The sequence below is a fragment of the Acanthochromis polyacanthus genome, chromosome 13, assembly GCF_021347895.1.
Source record: "Acanthochromis polyacanthus isolate Apoly-LR-REF ecotype Palm Island chromosome 13, KAUST_Apoly_ChrSc, whole genome shotgun sequence".
Lineage (NCBI taxonomy): Eukaryota > Metazoa > Chordata > Actinopteri > Pomacentridae > Acanthochromis > Acanthochromis polyacanthus.
Window position 1 is genome coordinate 7,712,628 of NC_067125.1, and position 22,964 is coordinate 7,735,591.

General features: G+C 39.9%; 1 protein-coding gene and 1 long non-coding RNA gene across 3 annotated transcripts in view; both read right to left on the reverse strand.

Moving 5' to 3' along the window:
• The window catches only part of zgc:153039 (uncharacterized protein LOC767698 homolog), an 86,746-nt gene extending 78,919 nt beyond the window's left edge, over positions 1-7,827 (reverse strand). Inside the window, exons 1-3 of the mRNA XM_022205745.2 lie at positions 7,249-7,827; positions 3,047-3,181; positions 330-467 (exon numbers count right to left, since the gene is read on the reverse strand). Coding sequence (XP_022061437.2) covers positions 330-467; positions 3,047-3,181; positions 7,249-7,468 — 493 coding nt within the window. The 5' untranslated portion in view covers positions 7,469-7,827. The remainder of the gene's footprint in view (positions 1-329; positions 468-3,046; positions 3,182-7,248) is intronic.
• A 3,418-nt stretch (positions 7,828-11,245) lies between these two features.
• On the reverse strand, positions 11,246-22,956 carry LOC110958996 (uncharacterized). 2 transcript variants are annotated; one of them, XR_007945889.1, is made up of 5 exons: positions 22,737-22,956; positions 18,212-18,333; positions 17,681-17,767; positions 15,300-15,464; positions 11,246-13,926 (listed from the first exon to the last, which is right to left on the reverse strand). It is a non-coding gene; the product is annotated as an uncharacterized LOC110958996 (long non-coding RNA). The 2 variants fall into 2 exon arrangements; XR_007945888.1 differs by lacking the exon at positions 22,737-22,956 and adding an exon at positions 18,916-22,722.
• Positions 22,957-22,964: the final 8 nt, after the last annotated feature.

The following is a 22,964-nucleotide window of genomic DNA, read 5'->3' on the forward strand; positions in this document are numbered from 1 at the left end:
TTGTACAGTTGAACTTCTGTTTCTGTTTCACTTTTACAACGTGGCACAAAAGGCACAGCACCCCTTCCAGAAGGCTACAGTAGGAGTTCAACTGCACAGACACACTAATATAGCCTGTTTGGAACAGGGCTAAAACTGGGAGTTGAAACTTCAGACACATTCTACGAACATGTGAGACTTATACTTTTACAATAAAATCTGTTTTCAATAATTTTCTGCTGTTAAATGTAGAAGTCCAAATCTCATAACAGCTCATAATTTTGACTTCTATTCAACTGAAAATGTAAATTGTGCTGATGTGTTGGCATTTCACAAGCTGTAAAACTTACCTTCAGGAACTCCAAATGTGTCCACAATAGCTTCAACCAGACCAAGCACATAGAGAGCGCTGCCACACACATTAGCCAGGAAGAACATGATCCCGAGGCTGCCGCCAAACTCTGGGCCTAAGGCTCGGCTGATCATGTCTGAGAAAAGTTAAGGCACAGTACACTTGCTTTGATGGACACACAGGGCATTTTTAATTGTTTAAAAAGCCGTTGTTTCTGGATAAAAATAGAAATAAAGTCAGGAAAGGAATGAAAGAAACGCATTTACACTTTGAGATATGATCATCAAGGTTGTATTTAGGTTTGCAACGGACAACAAAACTCACCGAATGGAATGTATCCCAAACTGTAGGTGGGGATCTGAGCAGATCATGGATCAACTAAGTCACTGGCATAATAACCTGAAAAGCATTAATAGCAAGCTGTCCAACAATGAGCGAGCTTTTGGAGTGCATGTGGACAGGTTTTATTATTTTTGCACTGAACTCTGCTAGCTTTTACCTCTGCTTCCAGTTTTTATGCTAAGCTAACTGCCTACTGGCTTGAGCCTGACATTTAACCTCACTGAGCACGTTTGCATCAATTTAGTACAGGGGGTCCTCGAGGGCTGGACCCAAATATCCCAATATTCGGTGGTGACGGTTGTATCCGAATATTCATTTAGAGATTCGAACCCCCCCCCCCCGCCTCGACAACGCGAACACTATTCATCTCAAGAATTCGCTGGACATGTCTCCCATCGGGCATTACTGTAGGAACCGATCCTAATATTCGCCCTCCGCACACACGCCCTCCCCCCGTTGCACGTTACGGAGCAGACCGAATATTCGGATATTTGTCATTAATAGGGACCGAATATAAAGAGCCCAGAAACTGCTATTCGGGCCAGCCCTACCTTTCCTACAGATCAAGGTAAGTTGATTTTCACCGTAAGTTGGAACTCCGGCGAAAATATGACCAAAGCTGTTACATGCATCACAATATTGATCAGTCCTTCATAAAAGTCATGAATACCAATGACTTTCATGCATGTATGCATGCAGTTATTTTACAAGGAGATAACAGAATATGTTGCACTGTTTTTACAACTTGAGCATTTTATTATACCTAATTTCACTTCCATGGAGATGGCTTTCCTTTTCTTTGAAGCACTGCCATCAGAAGAGTGTGACTTAGGCTTGGGAACCATGATGAAGGGCAAAAAGTTAGCAAATGCAGCACAATCCAAGTTGGCGTACAACCGGCGGATGTAAACAAAGCCATCTTACGGCGCGGTGTGATGACGTATTTGTCCGCTGTGCTAGTTCCAAGTAACCAGTTCCGAAGTCACAATGAAATGTTGTAGGTCGAGGACGCCGTAAACCGAGGACCACCTGCAGATACGGAATGCTACAACGAGCTAGCATGCAACCTGCTTTTGTCCAAAGTAATCAAACAAGATTTACCTTTCAAACTTTTTAGCCTTAGAAGTGCTGTTAGGGGGGGTTTCTTTTCCTTTAGCAAAAGTTAGACTGACTCTTTCCTGATTCCCGTGGTAAATTAACTGCCTGGCCTGGGCTTTGTATTTAAAGGTAAATTCAGTGATTCTGATCCAATTCAATTGTTGTCAAACTCAGTGAATATCTCCTTGCAGTCCACTAGCAGTCTTTTCTGTGTGTGCACTGAATAAAAATCCTGTGTTTGTACACAGCTCTGGCTCTGGAAATGGGAAACAAAGAGGCTGAGACAAGCCACAGAACTCTATTCCAGCATGTCCCATGCAATTTTCAGCTTGTGCTCGTGCACAAGACAGAGAGGGAGAGCGGGGGTGGTGGGGTTGAGAGGGAGAATAAATCTGGAAAATGATAACTAGCTTAAAATCAACAGTTTCTTCGGAATTACTGACTCCACCTTTGATGAAAATACTGTTTCAATCCTCTCATCCAAATTTCAAAAAAGAAAAAAAATGAACATATTCCCAAAAAGGCCAACCTTCTGATTGCAGATACAGTCAGAACTGGGTAAAGGTTATGATCATGGTATGAAGACTGGAACACAGTCAAACTAAAGTCCTCCTAAGCACTGCAGCAGGGTATAGACATAAACACAATGATTAAATTTATCTAACATCGTTTCTGGGTTCATGACAAATTATTGCAAATGAGTTTACTGCATTGCTGCTATGTAATCATCTGTAGAGAAGTACAGCAATAACTAAATTCCAAGCAGACATATTTACTGCACCACTGTCTACATGTACTGTACTGTCAAAGTCTGTTTCCTTCTAAACTCACACAGAAAATGGCCTGTCATTACTCAGAAAAAAACATTGTTGTTGGCTAATGACAGAATTCACAGAAGGCATAGAAAAGTATCCCAAATAAGAAAAGGATAATTCTGGTTTATTTCAACTTTTCGCATTTCCCAAAAATGTGGCTGTTGTGACTCATTTTATCTTTGCACTCACCAATGAAACCAAGACTCAGAATAAACAGGATTTTAACAAGTGACTTACCCTTGAACAGTATCTTGCAGTGCAGCTAATGATCAAATCAAGCTCAATCAGTGTCACGCACAAAATCTGACTGAGGCAAACATACACATGGCCTTTGTCTAGCGCAGCAAGGAATTCTACTACTGTGTGTGCTCAGTTGATACCTTGACCACTGCCAGTGTCACTGACACTACACTGACTGTCACATGCAGACGTCCTATGACAGCATGTGTGAAGAGGATACAATAGGCTCCCCCAGCATCCAGGGCTCCGTTGGTGGAGATGGCACACACTGATAGCACGGTCATGCTGATGATGAAGTAGGCCACCAGGAACATGGCGATGCCTTGGTACAGTCCAGACTGTCCCACCACAAAGCCTAGTGAGGAAAAACACAAACACACTCGGATAAGAAGCTGGTCTTCCAAGGTTTGCACTATGAGAGACATCTGACACAAGCAGGCTTTCTTTGTGTTAACTGGTGAGACAAAACCTACAAAATTTATTTTCATGCTTTTGTAAAGCGCTGCTACAGGAGGTGATGTAAGAGAGAAATGCTGGTAAAACACTGATATTCATGAAAGTTAATATACGTATTTTACCACTCATTGCTTTCAACGCAGCTGATTGTTACCCCGCCAAAGAACGGCGGAGTTATGTGACGATCGGTGTACGTGAATCTGTCTGTGAATCTGTGTGAAACATTACTCAAAAATAAACAAACAGATTTGGATGAAACTTTCAGGGAAGTCAGAAATGACACAAGGACCAAGTGATTGGATTTTGGCAGTGATGTGGTTTATAATCTGGATCCACGGCTTTGTTCGGGATTTCCCATTGTCAGATACACTGTAGCTGCCGGCACAGCGTCTGTTCAGCAACGTCTCCGTCATGTCAAGAAACCTCATCTTAGAGAAACACTTCTTGTGCCACTGGAATGGTTACAAAGTAAAAGCCCGTAGCATTCAAAATACGCCTTCAACATAAAAGCCTGGAGTTAACGGTTATTTTAAGACCAGCAAAACAAAGGCTTGCCAAAACTGATGAACTGATCAACAGACCTTTAAAAAAGACTAATTTACACATGATCCAGTATAAATACATAACATGCACATGCATAACACATGCGCTCAGCACAAGGTCATTTTTTATGGAAGATTTCATCCATCGGAAACGACACGTCAACTGAGCAGCCTTGGCAGAGTACTGCGCTCTCTGAGTGCTTTTCTTGTTTCTGTTGTGACAGTAGAGCTCTGAAACTTTAAACTACCCACATTGAAACATGATACTGAAGGACATGTGGAAATAATCTTAGTTTTTGGCCACATCAAAGTGAAACTCATGTTACTGCCTGAATATTCGCTGTACGGAAAACACCAGACTTATCATCTTTTTTTCAATCTGTGTTCTAACTGTCATAAATCAGTTACCATGGTGATCCAGCAGGTTAAAAGAGAGACTGAAAGCTCTGATTTTAAGCTGAACATACATCACAAACTAACTATTTTCATAGCACAGCTGGTTATAAAAGCAGAACCTTAGCTTGAGAAGCTGCACCATTGTGGTATAAAAAGGAAGTTAAACTTTCCTGGGAAGAACCCACTCACACAACTGGGAGGATGTAGGCATTCAAAGTGGCTCGAAAAGCACAAAAACAAACACGCTGTTCCCGTCATTAAGTAAGGTAAGTTTGCATTACAAACATGAAAACATGTCTGCTTGAAGTTCATGGTGAACACATCTTGGAATATCCTTGCAGACACTCAAACCACAGCGAAAGTGCTCAGAATGACTCACCTCAGCAGTTGGACATCTGTGAAAGTGAAACTGACATCACATGGTGGAGGAGATGACTGGTTCTAGTTTAATTATCAAATGTAACGGTGAAATACGTGTTTCATAATATTTGTTCTTGAATTTAAATGCATCCTGATATATATTTTTTATCAGAAAGTCAGAAAAGAAGGAAAACAGATTGAAGATAAGTATAAAGCAGTTCAATAAAACTTCAGTCTTATCTGTGTTGTTGAAGAGTAAACACACTTTTGACCTTCTAATTCACAGACTTAAGAGGAAGAAAAACCTCAGCTCTTCTTAAGCAAAGTCGTGTGTATCTAATCATGTGTGAGACAACATATCAGCATCACTTGACAACATGTTAGATACACATTTTCCATGTCATCGCCACTTTCTACTACTGTGACCTTCCACTGTTTGCATTTATGTAGGATCAATGACTGTGACGAGATGTTTACTTGACCTGTCTGTCTGCCATCAGTTCTGCTGTGGACGTCACATGATCACAAAGCACTAAAGCAGAGGCTCATTTTAAAACAGCAGCAGGTAAGAAAGAGGGCAGCGAGCACAGTTTATATACTGTATGCATCACAGGTTTACTTGGATTTAGCCTTGGTGGTATTTTTAAGAGAATTCTGGGATGAAACACGTTTGATTTGAATCACCATAGTGTGAGACTTTTAAGAAATGTTACTAATAACACATAGAATCCCTTGTCTGTATTGGTTAGTGTTATCGAGGCGGACACATTTAGAGTAGTTTCACATCCACTGTCAGTTCCTGTGCAGACCAACATGCTACAGTGTGAGAGCAGCAGGCTGAAGCCCTACAGACAGCCACTATGTGTGCTCATGTGAGCAAGTGCATGTGTGTGTGTTGTATGTGTGTTCACAGCAGCTGACATCTCACGAGACTGGGGTGGGGTGGGGGGGGTGGGGGTGAAAAAAAGACTTAGAAAACAACTTGAACATAAAACGGGGTCAGATGTGTCAGTCAGATGTGAAGAACTGTTTGTAGTGCTTCACAACAGTCTGCAGCTCTTTTCTGTTCATGCTTTGACAGCACACAAAGCACAGACTGTATTTCACACTGCGACTTAATTTGATTACTGGGAAAACAGAACTTCTATCCTATTGACGCGCATCACAATGACAGAAAGGAATCCTTCCTCTAAATTGGCCTAGTATCCTCACAACAGTAAGAACTCGACAGGTCCGACCTAAAGAGTGCACTGAGTTACATCTTCACTCTTTTAGCTGCGATATCTTGAGCAACTTAAACAATAAGAGCCTGAAGCTCATTTCTCAAAGCCATCATGGGACCCATTCTACCTAATCCTCAAGAAAGAGCGGCAGCAGCCTTCAAAGACTACGTTTTTGTTATAAGCAAACTTTAATTAAGATGTGAACGATTTTACAAGACAAAGGTAATTCATGTAAATGAGCAGGGAAGAGATCCTGAGGGTTCAGCGTAACAAACCTGTGATAAATCTAATAGAGATGTGTCTGCTGGTGATATTCTCATTCAAGCAAAGAAAATGTACGTACAGCTTGCAGGTAATTTTATGTGACTGTAGCAAAGCTTTAAAGTTCCTGTGTGAGTTTTCAACATTTCGATTAAAAGCTAATTTCTAAACAGTTCTGCACTCATGGGAAATGAATGACTAGGAGTCAGTGATCAAACTGGCCAATTAGGAGATCTAATATTCAGCATTTTTCTGATCATGTGTCTCTCTCCATTTTTTAAAAACAAATTCCTGATAGAATAGTTAAATAAAAATACGCACAGCTTTTGCTCTGATGCAGCCGCCTGTTTCTATTTGCATTTAAAACTCAAGCAATGCCCTTCCACAGCGAGAGACTAACAGTTTTGATTAGCAATTTATCAGTTTGAGTTCGTTTTTTTCTGTTTTTTTTTTTTTTTTTTTTTTAAGTCTACATTCCCTGATTTCAGGAAATGTGAATATTATCCGGTTTCTTTCCTCCTCTTTGACAGTAAACTCAACATTTCTCGGTTGTGGACAAAACAAGACATTAGAGGACGTCATCCCACATTAAGTGATATTTTTCATAGTTTTCTGACTTTTTACATACCATACAATTAATCGATCGATCAAGAAAAATGAATCAAAGCCACCATAAAGAAGAATTGTTAGCTGAAGTCCTGCCCACGCCAACATCTGACCGGTGGCATGTGACAACAAAAAGCCAATCAACACTGAACGATACATATTTGACAAGTTTCATTTAAACATTCACATTTCCATTAAGTTTAATGTGTCACTGTGTATCACTGTATGTAATTTGTCAACTAAGTCTTTAAGAGCTTCACAGGACAACTTTCATAGTATCAATAAAATATCCTCATGTTAGTTTCTGACTGGTGCTTTAGTTACCACTTAGATTAAAGAACACAGACAACTTGAGATGTGCACAGAAACAAGCCCGACTCGGTGGGTGATTCTAATTTCAACAAGGAACCATGACTCTCAAACAGGTCACCCAGGTCACACAACCTCAACTTTTCCTGGCAGGCAAAGCAGCATTAAAATATGTGAATTTTGAATAGATCTGGCGCATATCTGTTAGTAACAAACCACTAAACGGTCTGCCGTGATTTAAGCCGTCATCGGTCACCATGAACACTCACCTATCCGGAGAAACAGCACCACGCTGAACATTGACAGCAGGGTGGGGATGACCACACCGAAGAAGATGGACAGTTTCTTGGGTTGCCGCTGCTGGCTGGCCCTCTGCCTGGAGCTGCGCGGGTGCTGCACCGGGGCCTGCCCGGCCGGAGGGGGCCGCTGCTCGGACTCATTGACGCTGGTGGAGAGGCGGTAGTGGAGGAGAGGAGTCCGCTCTGCCATAGTGAAACCAGCCGCCAGACGAGCTTCACAACTTCATAAAGTGGACAAAATGAACTCACAGCGAGTTTGTCCGAATATTTCCGAACACGTCAATTAATATTTACGGCGGTTTCCGAAGTTAGGAAGAGAAGCAGTGAGACGTCCTGATTCCCAACCGTTAAAACTAAACTTCAGCTCGCTACATAGCAAAACAGTCAACAAGTGGTTTCAGTATGATTAAAAATTAACTTCAAATACAACCAGCATGAAAAACCTACATGTTAGCACAAGTAGTTCCTTCATTTAGCATTAAAATGTGAGTAAAAAGCCGGATGAGCTGCAGATATATCCCTTCTCTGGATCACCGCTCGGAGCGTCATGTGACGTACACACGTAAAATGCGTCAATCACACGGAGAGCTGCTGCTCACAGATTTCAGAATAAAAGCCTCTCATAGACTGTTAAAATCAAATGCCAGTCAAGTTTATTTAAATAGCACATTTAAAACAATTTAAGTAAACCAAAGTGCTGTATGTGCTATCAAACAGCCAGCAAAAAATATGTGCAAAAAGCAAAAGAGGAGACTTGTAAAATTAAATTGCAAATAAACAAATAAAATTGCATGAAATTCTAAAAACAAGACAAAAAAGGACAGTTGTTGGTAGACAAGATAACTCTTTACTGACACAACAGCAGTGAGTTTTGCAGTGTTATAGCAAGAAATAAACTGTTAATATTTTACGGATTCTTCTACATCAGATTTCTCTGAATATGGAAAACATAAATAATGCATGTGGTTGTTCTATGTGTAACAAAAACATTAATTTTGTACATATTCTTCTATGTCAAGAAAATTCTCATATTTCACAGTATAAGTTGGACTTGGGGTCAATATAAAATACAGATGCAAAATATATTTACATCAATCAAAAATGTCTAACACCCTTTGCCTGGTGTCCAGTCAGTCAACCCTGACCAGAAATATAAGCACTAGAGAGCAGTGCAAAGCTGAAACACCACAAAGACGCAAACGTCTTGTTTTGGAGAAAATGCGTTCAATATCCGGTTTGGTCCTATCTGACCACATGTACCTTGACAGTGTTACTCGGGTCTGGGTTCTCCAATGTTCTCCAGTCTGTTGCTTATATCGGTCATATGATCAGACTGGCTGAACCAATCAGAGCGCTGCATTCTTCAGGCCACCTGCTGTCAGGAGCTGCATCAATGTAGGCACCATAACATCCTGTATGGAACTTAAGCATTTTACCTAAACGGAAAGGTTTGATTTACCTTGGAACAACTGTAATCTTAAACAAATTAGAATACAAAAACTGAAATGCTATACAAATGCAAAACTGCTTTTTCTGGAATTAAGGCAAATCTTTCCACAACTTGAACTTGCTTTTGATAACTTGTTTGTAAATTTAATTATTGTTGTTATTTGTATTTATTTTCTTTTTCTTTTTTCGTATATTAATCATGTCTTAACTGAGTGATTTATTAACTGTTTTGTAATTGCTGCAGCCTATCTTGGCTAGGACTCCCTTGAAAAAGAGGTTCTTAATCTCAGTGGGATCTTTCCTGGTTAAATAAAGGTTAAATAAAATAGAATATATAATCTGTCAGGTCAAAAATATGCTAATATTTGGGTAAATGTCCCTTGGCCATTTTTACCTCTACGAGGGTCAATATATAAGTGAGGGACTTTGTGTAACATAGTTGACGGATATCATAGTTGACATTTTTTGCTGTTTTCAGGCCTACAGTCAACATAGCCGCCCACAACCAAACACCACATGGCATTTTTACAGAAAGATTCTTCTAAATATTATATATACAACTGAGTAAAATTGAAATTGAAAGTTATTTATAAAGATATTGTGGTAAACCTGTTGACATTGGACTCACACACTGCTTTATATTAAATAAGTCAGAAAGCCTTGGAGTCTTTTCTTCAGTAAGAAATCACATCATGTGGAGCAGCTCATGTAATCTGAAATTACCTCACTTCCTGGAGAGGTGTTTTTGTAATGGGTAACTTAGTTGAAAGTGATTTCTTGGACACAAATCCATCCATCCATCCTCTATACACCGCTTTATCCTCACTAGAGTCGCGGGGGGTGCTGGAGCCTATCACAGCTGACTCGGGTGAAGGCAGGGGACACCCTGGACAGGTCGCCAGTCTGTTGCAGGCCTACATACACAAACAAGCAATCACACTTGCTTCACACCTATGCTAACCTCAGCATATTTTTGGACTGTGGGAGGAAGCTGGAGTGCCCAGAGAAAACACACGCATGCACAGGGAGAACATGCAAACTCCATGCAGAAAGATCCCAGGCCCACCCCAGGATTTGAACCAACACAACACAATCAAAACTATTTTTGAATAAGCTCATTCTATTTTTTTTTTTTAACTAATTAGAAGATGGCTGTTCTTAAAATCAGATTGTTACTTTGTTGACATTTTACTGATATCCAGTCATTTTTAATTAATAAGTGAATGTTTCCATAATAAATAATTGTAGAATTTGTAAAGACAGGATCATAATGAACATAAAAACATTGTTTATTTTTTTACTTTTAAAAAATGTATGCAAGATATATCCCATGAACTTCAAAAGACCCTCAGTTGTGTATTAACCCACTAGATGTCTTTGGGGCTTGGTGGTTAGCACTGTCAGCTAGAAGATCCCTGGTTCCTTGTCTAGGCCTGGGATCTTTCTGTGGTACTCCAGGTTCTCCAGCTTCCTCCCACGGTCCAATAGCATGCTGAGGTTAATTGGTGATTCTAAATTGTCTGTAGGTGTGAATGTGAGTGTGATTGTTTGCCTCTATGTGTACCCCTGTGACAGACTGGTGACCTGTCCAGGTGTCACAAGCAGCCTTGGTGGAGTACTGCACCTCTCTGAGTGCTTTTCTAGTTTTCTCCATGTGATCAGTAGCAAACTTCAGTCGAGCCATTAGGTGCCATTTCTGGAATAAGAGCTTCCTTCTGGCATGGCAGCCTCTCAGCACATAGTGACATGAAACACTTGTGTTCTAGGAGCTTCTAAATCACTGCAGAGCTTTTGTTTTGGTGATTTATGGTAGACTCTTGACTATCCTGACCGGTCGCCTCTCAGCGGTAGGTGGTGGTTTACACTTTCTTCCTGATTGTTACTGGACACAACTATACCATGCACTTTACACTTAGAATGGTTTCAGAATTTCAGGTTTGGTATCAATAAAGTGTTCATATTCTATATATTCTATTTCGCATCGCACAGATGATTTGGGGATTTGTAGCTGCCTTGAAATGGCTCCAGTTGACTTTCCAAGCTTGTTCAGATCAATCACTCATTTTTTGTTCACGTCTGTGAGTGCACATAAGATACTTCTGTCAAAAGTGTCTTTGCTCCTTGCTCTGCCATCACACTGTTTATCCAGCCCTTAGTTTCTTTTATTCGGCTTCAGGTCTTCTGTCAGTTTTACATTGCTCAGCAGTTTGTTTCCAGAGTTCTTCAAAGTAAGTTTCATCCCTGCAGGCTGCACAAGAACTTCAACTAAGTCCTCAGCTGAACCTAATGATATATTTTTATACTGTCTATATTGACAACAATATGCAGTGTTTGAATTGCTACAAGATCAGTGCAAAATGTTCTATCTGAAGTTCAGTGATTCCCAAATGGTTCTGACTAATTTATTTAAATGTCTGCAAAACCAAACATAAAGTCCATCCAGTGCTGTTTTCCATGGACCAATGTGTGCCATGAGAACATGGCGCAATTTGAAAGGGATTTATAAGATGAAACAAAGCACACTCCCTCTAGTCTTTATTTTGTGTATTCTTAGTTGTGACTCATTCAACAATAATGAGAAAAGTGATCCACATAATACAGAGTAGTACAACAGTCCTACCTCAAACAGTCCAAAGTCTTCTGTAGTAAATAAATAACACATTAATACACAAAGCAGCCTGAATAGCATGAAAGTCTTTCCTAGACACTGCAACGGTTTAGTAGTAATTTATATATATATATATATATATATATATATATATATATATATATATATATATATATATATATACACACTACCTTTCAAAGGTTTGGGGTCATTTAGAAATGTCTTTATTTTTAGAAGAAAAGCATTTTTTTCAATGAAGACAACATTAAATGCATTACAAATCCAGTCTAGACATTGTTAATGTGATAAATATATATTCTAGCTGGAAACAGCTGATGTTTAATGGAATATCTCCATAGGGGTACAGAAGAACATTTCCAGCAACCATCACTCCTGTGTTCTAATGCTACATTGTGTTAGCTAATGGTGTTGAAAGGCTCAATGATGATTAGAAAACCCTTGTGCAGTTATGTTAGCACATGAGTCAAAGTGTAAGTTTTCATGGAAAACATAAAATATTTTGGGTGACCCCAAACTTTTGAACAGTAGTGTGTGTGTGTGTGTGTGTATATATATATATATATATATATATATATATATATATATATATATATATATACATACACTAGCAGTCAAACATTTGGACACACCTTCTCATTCAATGCTTTATATTTATTTGCATGATTTTCTGCATTGTATGTTAATACTGAAGATAAACACTTTTTTGTTTACAGCATAAGTCCATATGTGTTCTTTTATAGTATTGATGTATTCAGTATTAATCTAGAATGTATGAAATAATGAAATAAAAACCATTGAATGAGAAGGTGTGTCCAAACTTTTGACTGGTACTGTATATAAAGAAGTGGAAATGAAAATAATTATTAGACCACCCATTCTTTACTGTAGAAAGTCTTTAACAGGCCTTCAACACTGATCATTGTGTTTGAATGCGACTCCACTAAGAACTACAAGAGGAGTCAAAAAACATCATTCACAGTGGTCCAATAAGTATTTCGAAAGCTGTATATAATGCTGCACCATTTTTACTTATATTACATATAATACATATATGATGAAATGCATACATACACTATCTACACATTTTTATAAAAGCAAAGTAAACACACAGGTTCTGTCAATGCGCATATTTACATCTTTGGATTTTCCACATTGCAATGATATAAATTAAAATATGAAAAGCTTGCATATGCACTGAGTGATTTTAATGTTGTATATAAAAGTTCCCCTGCATTGCAGATCTTTGTAGTTCAAAACTGATTTTCACCACATTGCAGTGAAAGGGGAGGGAAACATCACTCACTGTCTCTTAAACTGCATCCATTTCATTATTCTTTCTTTCTTTCTTTCCTCTCTTACATAAAGATTGATTATTACAATCTTCACAGGTCTTTCCTGCAGACCAGGGTGTAAGAACACACTGACCTCTGACAGCACCTTTCATCAAGCACCCACAGAGGGTGCTACAGTCACGGCTTAGAGTTCACACTGCAAGAAGAAGTTCAGAAAACAACATGCACAGGCTCCCTCTGCTCGTTTTGCTGTTGGGTATATGGTCATCGCACAGTTACAACGAAATAATATGTGGACTTCTGACATTAAGCCAAAATAAAAAGTTCCAGTTCTGAGTGAGTTCCAGTCGGTTCGATTCACTTCAGACCCTGAAAGCCTTTGGAAGCCTTAGGTGAAATTTTCTTGGCACTGACAGCTGGTTGCTCAATATGTCTTTGCAAAAACAAATACTAAGTCCACAAATAAAAAGCACACCTCTGTGAGTAGGAAATCCTTCACTTGACTACTAGAAATTTCAGGTTAGGTGGTTCAAGTTGTATCCTTGTTTTAGTCTTGCAAGCAGCTTGACAATGTTGGTCTGTCGATCTGTTCCATCCACTACTTTAGTTCAGTCCACTTTCTCTACACAGCACTGGCGATTTGTGACGTGTTTGACCTTGGTGATCTCTCAGCTTCATCTCTCACTTTCATGCTCTCCATATTGCCGATTGTCCAAGACCTTGTTTTAGAGCCGAATGCAGCTGTAAGTGATCGCAATCTCAGTGTGTTTTGTATTTAGTGCTAATTAGCAAATGCTGGCATGCTATCACGGAAAGCAAAGATGTACCAGTACCTTTGCATCAATACTTCTGCCAGTGAGACCTTCGAACAATACTCCTTGCAAGGTTTCAAGTCAAAAGTATTGCTTCTTCCTTTGGCCTTCAGATCCCTTCTCCCTTAATGCCTTCATCCATGCTTAAAGAGCAAAACCACGGCTAATTTCCACCACAACTCTTCTTCTTAAGCCTTTGTAAACATGATAGACTCACTTGGTTCACATACTTCTGCGTCTTGGCTCTGGTACCTCAGCAGCAACAAGATCCTTTCCATTTCTTAAATTAGTCTCAAGATCCTTGATTACTGATTGTCCCATGTTCTACTGAGCACATGTCCTGGAGGTCTACAAAAAGGTGCTCCACTTTTCCAATCAGTAGCCGTCTGTAGTGTCCCAGCACTTTGTTCAGACTGTTCTGGGAACAATTCATTACTGCAGAATGAGAAGGTGTCAAGTCATCACTCTGTAAGGAAGCAGAATAAATTACACGATTAATAAATACAAACTGAAAAGCAGTGTTTGACAAGCACGATATTCTGAAATCTTCTTCAAGTCACACGTCTTTTGCAGCTGCATCAGGTTGTCCTCCAGGAATTCCCTGTACTTTGCTGCATTCATTTCACCCTCTGTCTTTATAAGCCTTTCAGTGGCTACTGGTGAGAAGCATCCCCACATCACGATGCTGCTTCCACCATGCTTCACAGTGAGACTGGTGCATCTTTGTGTTGTCTCTCACATGTCTTCCAGCAAACTTTAGTCTAGATTTAATATGAGTTTTTTCAACAGTAACTTTCCCTTTCTTGGATATTACAATTTTTTTTCCTTTCTTTTGCTTTTTTCTGGGTCTTTCTGCCCTTGGTTTTGTCTTCAGTTAGTGTAAAGTTTTCACGATTGGGCTGAAATCTGTTCATTGACTCAGCCATTCTATTTCTTTGCTTTAAGAAGCTCTAAGGTTACTTTTGTTTTATTTTATGACCACTATGCATCTGTTCTGTGAAGTACTAAAGTATCAGTTTTGCAGCATTCAACTGAATCTGAGCAGAACATATAGCTCTGTTCAGTTCTACTCAATTCATATCATCATATCAATAAACACCAGTGATGCAGTCATACATGCTCTTACTATAACATGGACTCCACCATGAAACCTTCTCCGGAGTCTTCTCTCTTCCCCATATTATGATATAAGTTAATCTTTGTTTATTTTCACAGCTGTTTTTTTCTTAAAGATGCTTCCTGATAATGTCTAATCTGGCTTCCCTGTTTTGTTTGCTACCAGGAGTTTGCATCTTGAGATAAAGACCCTGTATTTCATGAAGTCATTTCTTGATTGCACACTTTGACAATCATACCCTCACCTCCTCAACACTGTTTTTGACTAATCTAGATGTTGCCTGGGGTTTTTCCTTATCAAGGTAAGAATTCTGCTGTCACTCACTTTGGTCTTTGGATCTTTTGTGTTGCGGCACTGGGCGTGCATTCATTCTGTCAAAACATTGTTGATTTTGCCGCTCCGAGAGTTTCAGTCTGAGAGAACGGAGGGACTATGTAAAAATAAAAAACATCTGTGATTCGCAAATACTCAGTGGATTTTTTTTTTATTCAACCCCTTGAATTCAACTGAAAATCTACAATTCATCATGTCTTGACTGATTTATTTCAACTATGAAAATTAGACCAGCGTCTAATACTTATGGTTTCCTTACAGTAAAACTCGTCCCGGCTTTGTTTTTTGTTTTTTTTGCAAGAAACCTGTCTACCCTTTGAATGCCTTAAACCTTTACCTTAAACCAAACTGTAAATTTATGAAAATGCACAGTGTTTATTAAATGTTACCTGTATAGGAAGCGTCTTGACAATAGCCAGATAATTTCTGATGCTATTCTTCAGTTTCTCCAACAGTGAGGTTTGACATGGCAGTGTGACCTGACTCATCACACTCTGCACCCCGCCTTCAAACACCTGGAGGGCTCCCAACACCTCTGCACGCTTCTGCTGGAGCTAAACAAAAAAATACACACAATCCTTCACAAGGTTGCAATAAAATGAAACTGGCTGGTTTAAGAAGTACAAGTCACTTTGATCTTATTCAAATTAATTGCATTTGATGTGGCAGTTAACAAGACTAAGAGTCTAAAACCTTTAGTGGCTTTGTGAGGCTGTGCTTGGCCTAAATGCTAACATGCTTAGCAGGTGTTATGTGTATCATGTTCACTGTACCAGATTTGCAGGTTAGCATACTCATGCTAATTGGCACAAAACACACAAATACAGCCTGAGCTTCACAAGAATGTCTTTAGTTTAGCAAGTTTTTGTTTATCCATGAAAGATTTGAACAAAAATGCCATCCTTAAAGTCAAATCAACATAACTCACTACATTAATCATATAAGCTGCAGCTACAAGTTGCAGCAAATCCAAAAAAAAAAAAAACCTTTGCAGCTTGAGTCATGAAGTTGTAGTATCAAATTTGGATGGAAGGGAAAAACAACATTCTGATTCTCAAATTGACCGTGTTGCCACGGTTGACAGCAGCCTCCACAGCACCATCTGCCAGCTTAGGTTGCATTCTCATGAACTACGACTGAAATTCTTGTCAGTTTAGATTCTCCAGAATTCCATTCAACCTGCTACTTCTTATGCCTTTGTAAAACAGATATGCTCCCTGCTCCAGATGACTTTGCGCAGCGGTATCTAAAAATAATACCTCGTGTTCATAAGCCATGTAACAGCAACGTCAACAAGAGAAAACCCATACTGGAACATTGAGTGTGTTGAAATGCTTTTTCCATTCCTTCCTTCCATCTGTTTACATTTCATTGAAGCACAAGGTGTGACGCCAATGCTAACATGAATTTTGGCGGATTAAATATATTTGTGCTCAGTCAATGAAGCCTACATAAAAGCTAAATATGAAACCCTGGTGGGTTTCTATTTACACAAGGCTGCTGGTCTTGAGCACCCTACCAATTGAAGTATGAGAAACATGCTTTTTTCCGTGTACGAGTGTGCAATTCATTAAATAATTAGCAGTGGTGGTGTTTAGTAATAACCATGATGACGCCCTGGCTTTTCACGTAGCGCTATTCACTAGGCCCCATGTAGATTCCAACCATACTAACCCACATGTAGGGCTCATGATGCTTTAGATCATATATCTGTTGGTTCATACTGACATACCACTAGACAAGAGACAGACTGATTAACAACACCATATGACACGACCAATACAACTACTGTGGCTACAAATATTACTGATAATTACCACAGCAGAAACTTTGTACAGACATTCATGTTCCCCAAAAGACGCATCCAACTGAATTTCCTTTGATCTCAGCCCTAAAGTCGCCATGACACAAGTTTGTTTTTCTGAGTGAAATGTCTCAATAGATATTTGATAGATTTTTGACTTTTCATGTTGCGTTATCATCAGTTGTAAATAAGACAATCCGTTTCAACATTTACATTCTGTGCTTGACTGTCTTCAATTGCAATGACAGCCATTCTGAATAAGTAGGAATGACACTGTTACAAGTCAGAATTATTTTTAAGTCACTGAGACAAGTTAATGCGACAGTTAGAAATGTCTGTAATTCAGTTTTGATGATCCGAAATATTAGCTGGCTATTCTGAACTGTTGTTCTTGATGTTGCTCATGCAAAGCTTTTCTTTGGATATCAGTCCAAGAAAGCCGTTGAATAATATCAGCAGAAGTAATGGCAGCGACTGTTGTGAGTAACATGTTTCCTTGAAAACAAGGGCTTCATTCTGTGATTCATTCATGATATCATTTCAGCTGTCAGACCAGAAAAGCAGCACATTTTGGCAAGTGAGGAGAGTAAACCTTATATAACTTCCCTGAAAGCGTTGTTGTATGTCCAATAAATCTAGTTAATCATGTCCTATTAAAGTCGTATGTTCCATCAGTTATAACTGACAAGATTAAAGTTCTGTGGGTAAATGCATGACTCCAACTTCTGCAAAACTGTGCTGAATGATGCTTGATGAGTCAGATGACGAGAAATTCAAGTTCTTCTATTCCACTGAACATCTCACTACACCGCAAAATGAGTTCGCTGTTGTCATTGATAAGCAAATAAAAAAGGAGTAGAAATGACAAAAAATTTGCCAGTTTTTGCAGCCTACCGTCAAATTGATTATCAACAGACAAACAGGAAGTGTGTGAATGTGCCTCAGATGACACCAGATAGTACTTACGGTTTTATTTGTCCATTCTGTCATGCGGAACCCAACGCATGGTAGCTGCACAGGAGAGGGCAGTGTGTCGGAGGTGACGCAGTCAGCCTGAAGAACATCAAAGTGTTGTTACACACATGCACATGAATGACTAATTTTTAAATCAACAAAGAGATTGAAGCCGACGCAATAAAGATTTTTAAAAGGTATATTTGCTTCTCAAAGAAATGAACATTCATTTAAAAAGGCTTGTAATATGATGATAGAAAACGACTCATCTGTCAGTGGTCACAAATGCAGGGTTTCACGTTACGAAACACATTTAAAAAGAGGCTGCGAACTGTCCAGACGAAGCGACATTCCAGATTCACATCTAAGATATTTCAACCCAGGAAGGGATTATTTTCATGGAAAATTTGCATCTCTACGATTTAAATCAAAGGCTTAAGATATTTTTTCACCACAATACAGGAGGATAGATTGGCGGCAAACAGGGCTACTGCACTGTAAAGACAATTAGAATACGATACAATGCATGAATTATGTACTCACCCATTCCGCAATCATTTCTATCATCTTTTTTCTTGAATCATTTTTGCACCAAAAGTCAATGGGTCTTGCGTGGACTTCAGGTAGGTGCGTGGAAATCACTCCTATCAGCAGCAGCAGGAGTCCTGCAGGAGCACACAGCTGAAATGACTGACGAATTGCCATTTAGCTCCTTTATGTGGCAGCAGATAGAACTGAATCTGTCTGGCTTTGTTTTTCTAAGGCGCCTTCCGTCCTTTGTTGCTGTCTGTTCAACTGTTCAATGAAGTTCACAGCATGGACTGTATCTCCTTCCATGTCACCCACACATCTTATCAAAATCACACCCACAAGCTTTGCCCAGACAAGTTGCACATTTAGATCTTTTCTTGGACCACCCACATATGACTTTTTAAAGAGTGAAAGTTGGAAATGAATGAAAGGAGATATCAAGAAAAAGATCAGTCATCTTGATGTTGTCTTTTCTTGAGAATGTGATGTAGGAAGTGAGTCACAAGTTAAAAGAAGAGCATGGAATCTCCTAGTGGAGTGACGCAATAAATCAAAGCAGCAGTGCCAATAAGTGTCTATAATTTATAGTGGTGTCATGAAAGCTCCATGTTTACACATCACACTAAGTATGTATAAACCACAGTGACACCAGCTCTCCAACTGAGTAAATAAGAGTTGTGGGAAAAAAAGGGCACATGTCTACGCGGTTAACTTACTGCTATAAGCCATAACCCACTCCTGGCTGCATGGTGTCCCTCAGCTGTGGTCTCTCAACTTGCATTCTTCTTCCATTTAACTTCATAGAAAAGGGCTCAATTCACAGATGGTTAAGAATCATTCCATGTCCATCAAAATGTCTGTTTTCTCTTCTGTAAAACTCAGTCCTCAGTGACACAAACCAGATCCGCAGGATGCCACTCAGCCGCGTTGTCTTGTTTGGCAGCGGTTTAATGAACTAATGAAGAGCTGACGTGTGGTTGTGCTGCTAGCTTTCAGAGAAAGTAGGCTGTGTTTGATTTATCCCAGAGTTAATGTTTGACTCAGGGTCCTCAGTGCAAATAAGACAGGAGAGGCACCATGTAGGCAGACCAGGCTAACCCAAATAGGGCAAATGGAAAAAAATAAAAAATCACACTGCAATAGTTTTTCTGTCAAATGTGTTGTCATGAGAAAAAAAACTACAAATTTTCACCAGATGATGTGAAGATAGAAGTAGTAAATTATTTTAGAATGACTGGGGTAAATTTGTAAAGGAGTGTATCTGCATAGGAAAGGAGGTCAAGCTAAAAGCTGAAAATGTGATTTTCAAAATGAAAACAGTGGAATCTCTCTCACATGGTGCAAGACTGACTGGATGGTATTCAGATTTGACTTTGCACTAGTGCTGATTTAAATGGTAAACAAGTCAGGTGGCATTGTGTAGTGGCAACAATCGCAAGACAAAGTACCTGTTTCTGATCAAGATCATCCTTTCTTTAGTCAAAATATTCCCATACAGCTGACTTGGGCAGCATATACACTACCGTTCAAAAGTTTGGGGTCACCTAGGCAATATCATGTTTTCCATGAAAACACACATTTTTATCCATGTTCTAACATAACTGCACAAGGGTTTTCTAATCATCAATGAGCCTTTCAACACCATTAGCTAACACAATGTAGCATTAGAACACAGGAGTGATGGTTGCTGGAAATGTTCCTCTGTACCCCTATGGAGATATTCCATTAAAAATCAGCCGTTTCCAGCAGGAATGTTCATTTACCACATTAACAATGTCTAGACTGCACTCCCGCAGCCGCCTGCCTTGTCCCCAGAGTTTCCCCCTCTGTCCTCACCTCGGCTCCCCGTCGCTGCGCTCCTGCAGCCGCCTTATCCCTGCTGCTCGTTGCAGCCCTGGCGTATGCCGCCCCCAGATCACCAGCTGCAGAACCTGTCTGCCCCCCTCCCTGCTTGGACCTTCTAGTTGTGAGTCAAGCTGTTTTGTGTTTCGTTTTAGCCCATGTCGTGGCCAGTTTTGTTCTTTGCTCTTGATTAGTTTGGAGCCCTGTTTAGTTTTAGTTAGATTCCTTACTTCCTGTATGGAATTTGGTTTGCTTCGTTTTTTTGGAATTAAAAGTCCTGTTTAAGTATCCACCTGCCTCCTGTGTGCCTGCACTCTGGGTTCAAACCCCCCTGCCTTATGACAGGAGCCTTAAATCCAAGGGTGACCGGCCTGCTCCATCAGGGCCCCTCGGCTTTGGAACGACCTGCCTGAGATAAGGCTCGTCCAATCAGTAACTTCTTTTAAATCATTTCTTAAAACCCACTTTTATAGACTCGCCTTCAAATGAAGTTCTCTTTTATTTCTCTATTATCACTTGCTACCTTTTTATCCCTTTTAAAATGTTCACTGCTTGTAGGCTCTCTTTCTAACCGCCTGATCTAAATCTATTTCTATCTTTTATTTTCTCTTCAGCTTCTCTCTTAACCCCCTTATGTCGTCCTTTCAACCAGCTTTTAATTAGCTATCCATTCTATACATTTTTGTTATCTTATGTTCTACCTGTCAAAGTGCTTTGTGAATGTTCTTCCAAAAGGTGCTATCCAAATGAAGTTATTACTATTATGTATATACCACTTAATCCTCATTAGGGTTGTGAGGGACTGGAGTCTATCCCAGCTGATTGGACAGGTCACCAGTCTATCACACGGCTACATATGGAGACAATTACATTCACACCTACGGACAATTTAGAGTTACCAGTTAACCTCAGCATGGTTTTGCACTGTGGGAGGAAGCTGGAGTACCCAGAGAAAACCCAAACATGCCCAGGAAGAACATGCAAACTCCATGCAGAAAGATCCCAGGAAGGCCGGGATGCAAACTTCTAGCGACAGTGCTAACCACCGAGCCATTGCACAGCCCCTTGTTCCTCACTCATTTAGCTGTTCACATGTGAAGCCCTGCAGGATCCTCACACTCTGTAACCCTGTTAAAACCTGAGGTATCGTATTAAATTGCATTTATTCCTCACAAAGGAAACTAATTGTTCTGGTCAAGGTACGGTGAGATGTTAAGATCCTGTGGGAAAAACAACCCAGAAGGAATCCTTCCACTAGTACAGACTTGTTATTGTCATTAGTAATTTCTGCACAGCTCAGACTATCCACAAAAAGTATCTTTTATCACCTTCTACAGTGGTTCAAGGTAAGCTGTTAGCTAGCAGTTACTTAGTTCTATGTATCCATAGGACAAATAGCAACCTTGGAGTTTATTTACAGTCATTCATGAACATCTCTGAACAAATGAAGAACATAAATCCAATATTTCTTTGTCTTTTAGCTTAGTTTTGATCTACATGACCTTCAGTGGAATATGTTCTCTAGGTGGTCCTGCACACTAACTCTGTCTGTCTGCTGTTCCAGGTTGGACAGCAACTCACAATGTACAGCAACTGTTCCTCAAAGAAGCCATAAAATTTCTTAAAAAATGGTGTAGGAATTGGGTCGAGAAGGCAGGTTGTGGGCTTAACCTGGGAGAATACTCGACCAAGCGTCCTTACATCAACCAGGGCAAAACTCTCCAGTGCTTCGTCGGGTAAAATCAACGGCCTAGGTGAGTCGACAGTTAAAATCTGTTGGGGTAAAAGATTCAACCTGATGTCATTGATTTTACTTCTGAAGTGGTCTGCAAAGTCCTCACATAGGGTGTCATTAGGAATGGAGGATCTGTTAAAGTTTTTATTAGTTAAAAGGTCAATCGTAGAGAAGAGGAATTTCAGGTTATTTTTATGATTAGCAATTAGATTATGAAAATGAGACATTCTTGCACGTTTGACCGTGATATTATAAGATTTAAGATGTTCACGGTAGATGTCATAATGAACCGTTAACTTGGACTTTCTCCACCTTCTCTCAGCTCTCCTGCAGCTTCTTTTCAAGTCCCTGATCTCTCCAGGTCTCCATGGTGGTATGGGTCTTGTTTTGATTTTTTTGGTTACAAGTGGAGCAACTGAGTCCAGTGTTGACCTAATTTTGTTGTAGAAATTATCAACAATAAAATCACAGGGAGCTGGCAGCTTTCCAAAATCCGAATAAAATTTGCAGCCACTTCAGAAGTTAGGTAGCGTTTCGTCATTGTTCTCACAGGGCCCTCCCGCAGTTATCATTTAATCACTGTTTCCATAACAGGCTATGACTAACTTCACTGGTATTATATTGTGCAATACTGTGATCGTTGTTCGCAGGAATCACACTGTATAAGGAGTCTACTTATTTGGCTCGTCTGTGATCGCCTGTCTTTGCTTGTTCTTTTTCCCCACAACTAACCACCTTTAATTATTGTTTTCCATCTAAAAACAACATGCTAATCAAAGCAAATCCTAATCTCTCTCATCTATGATTTGCCTGGAAAGTGCAACGCTTTATGAACAGCCTCTGAAGGCCCTCCCCACCCTGACTTCAGCTCTGCCCCCGGCATTGTAGACACCGTGAAGAGGGACAATGATCTGTCTCTGCTAATCCCAAAGAGTTGCAAGAAATATCTTTGATGCTCACCTCGCGTTCTCCTGAAGGTCTGGAGATGCTGCCTGTTGGTAATCCTCCATAAGGGATGCACAGCAGAGCATCCAGGAGGAGTAAATGTGTGTTTAACAGTGCGTGTGTTACTTTGTGCTGTGGCCCTTCCTCATGGCATTAATGAGCTCTTTGTTAACATTTAGATGTGCACGTGGGTGTGCACGAGGGCTCTTTGCGGCGCATTATCTAGCAGTTGTGCGTCTCTGC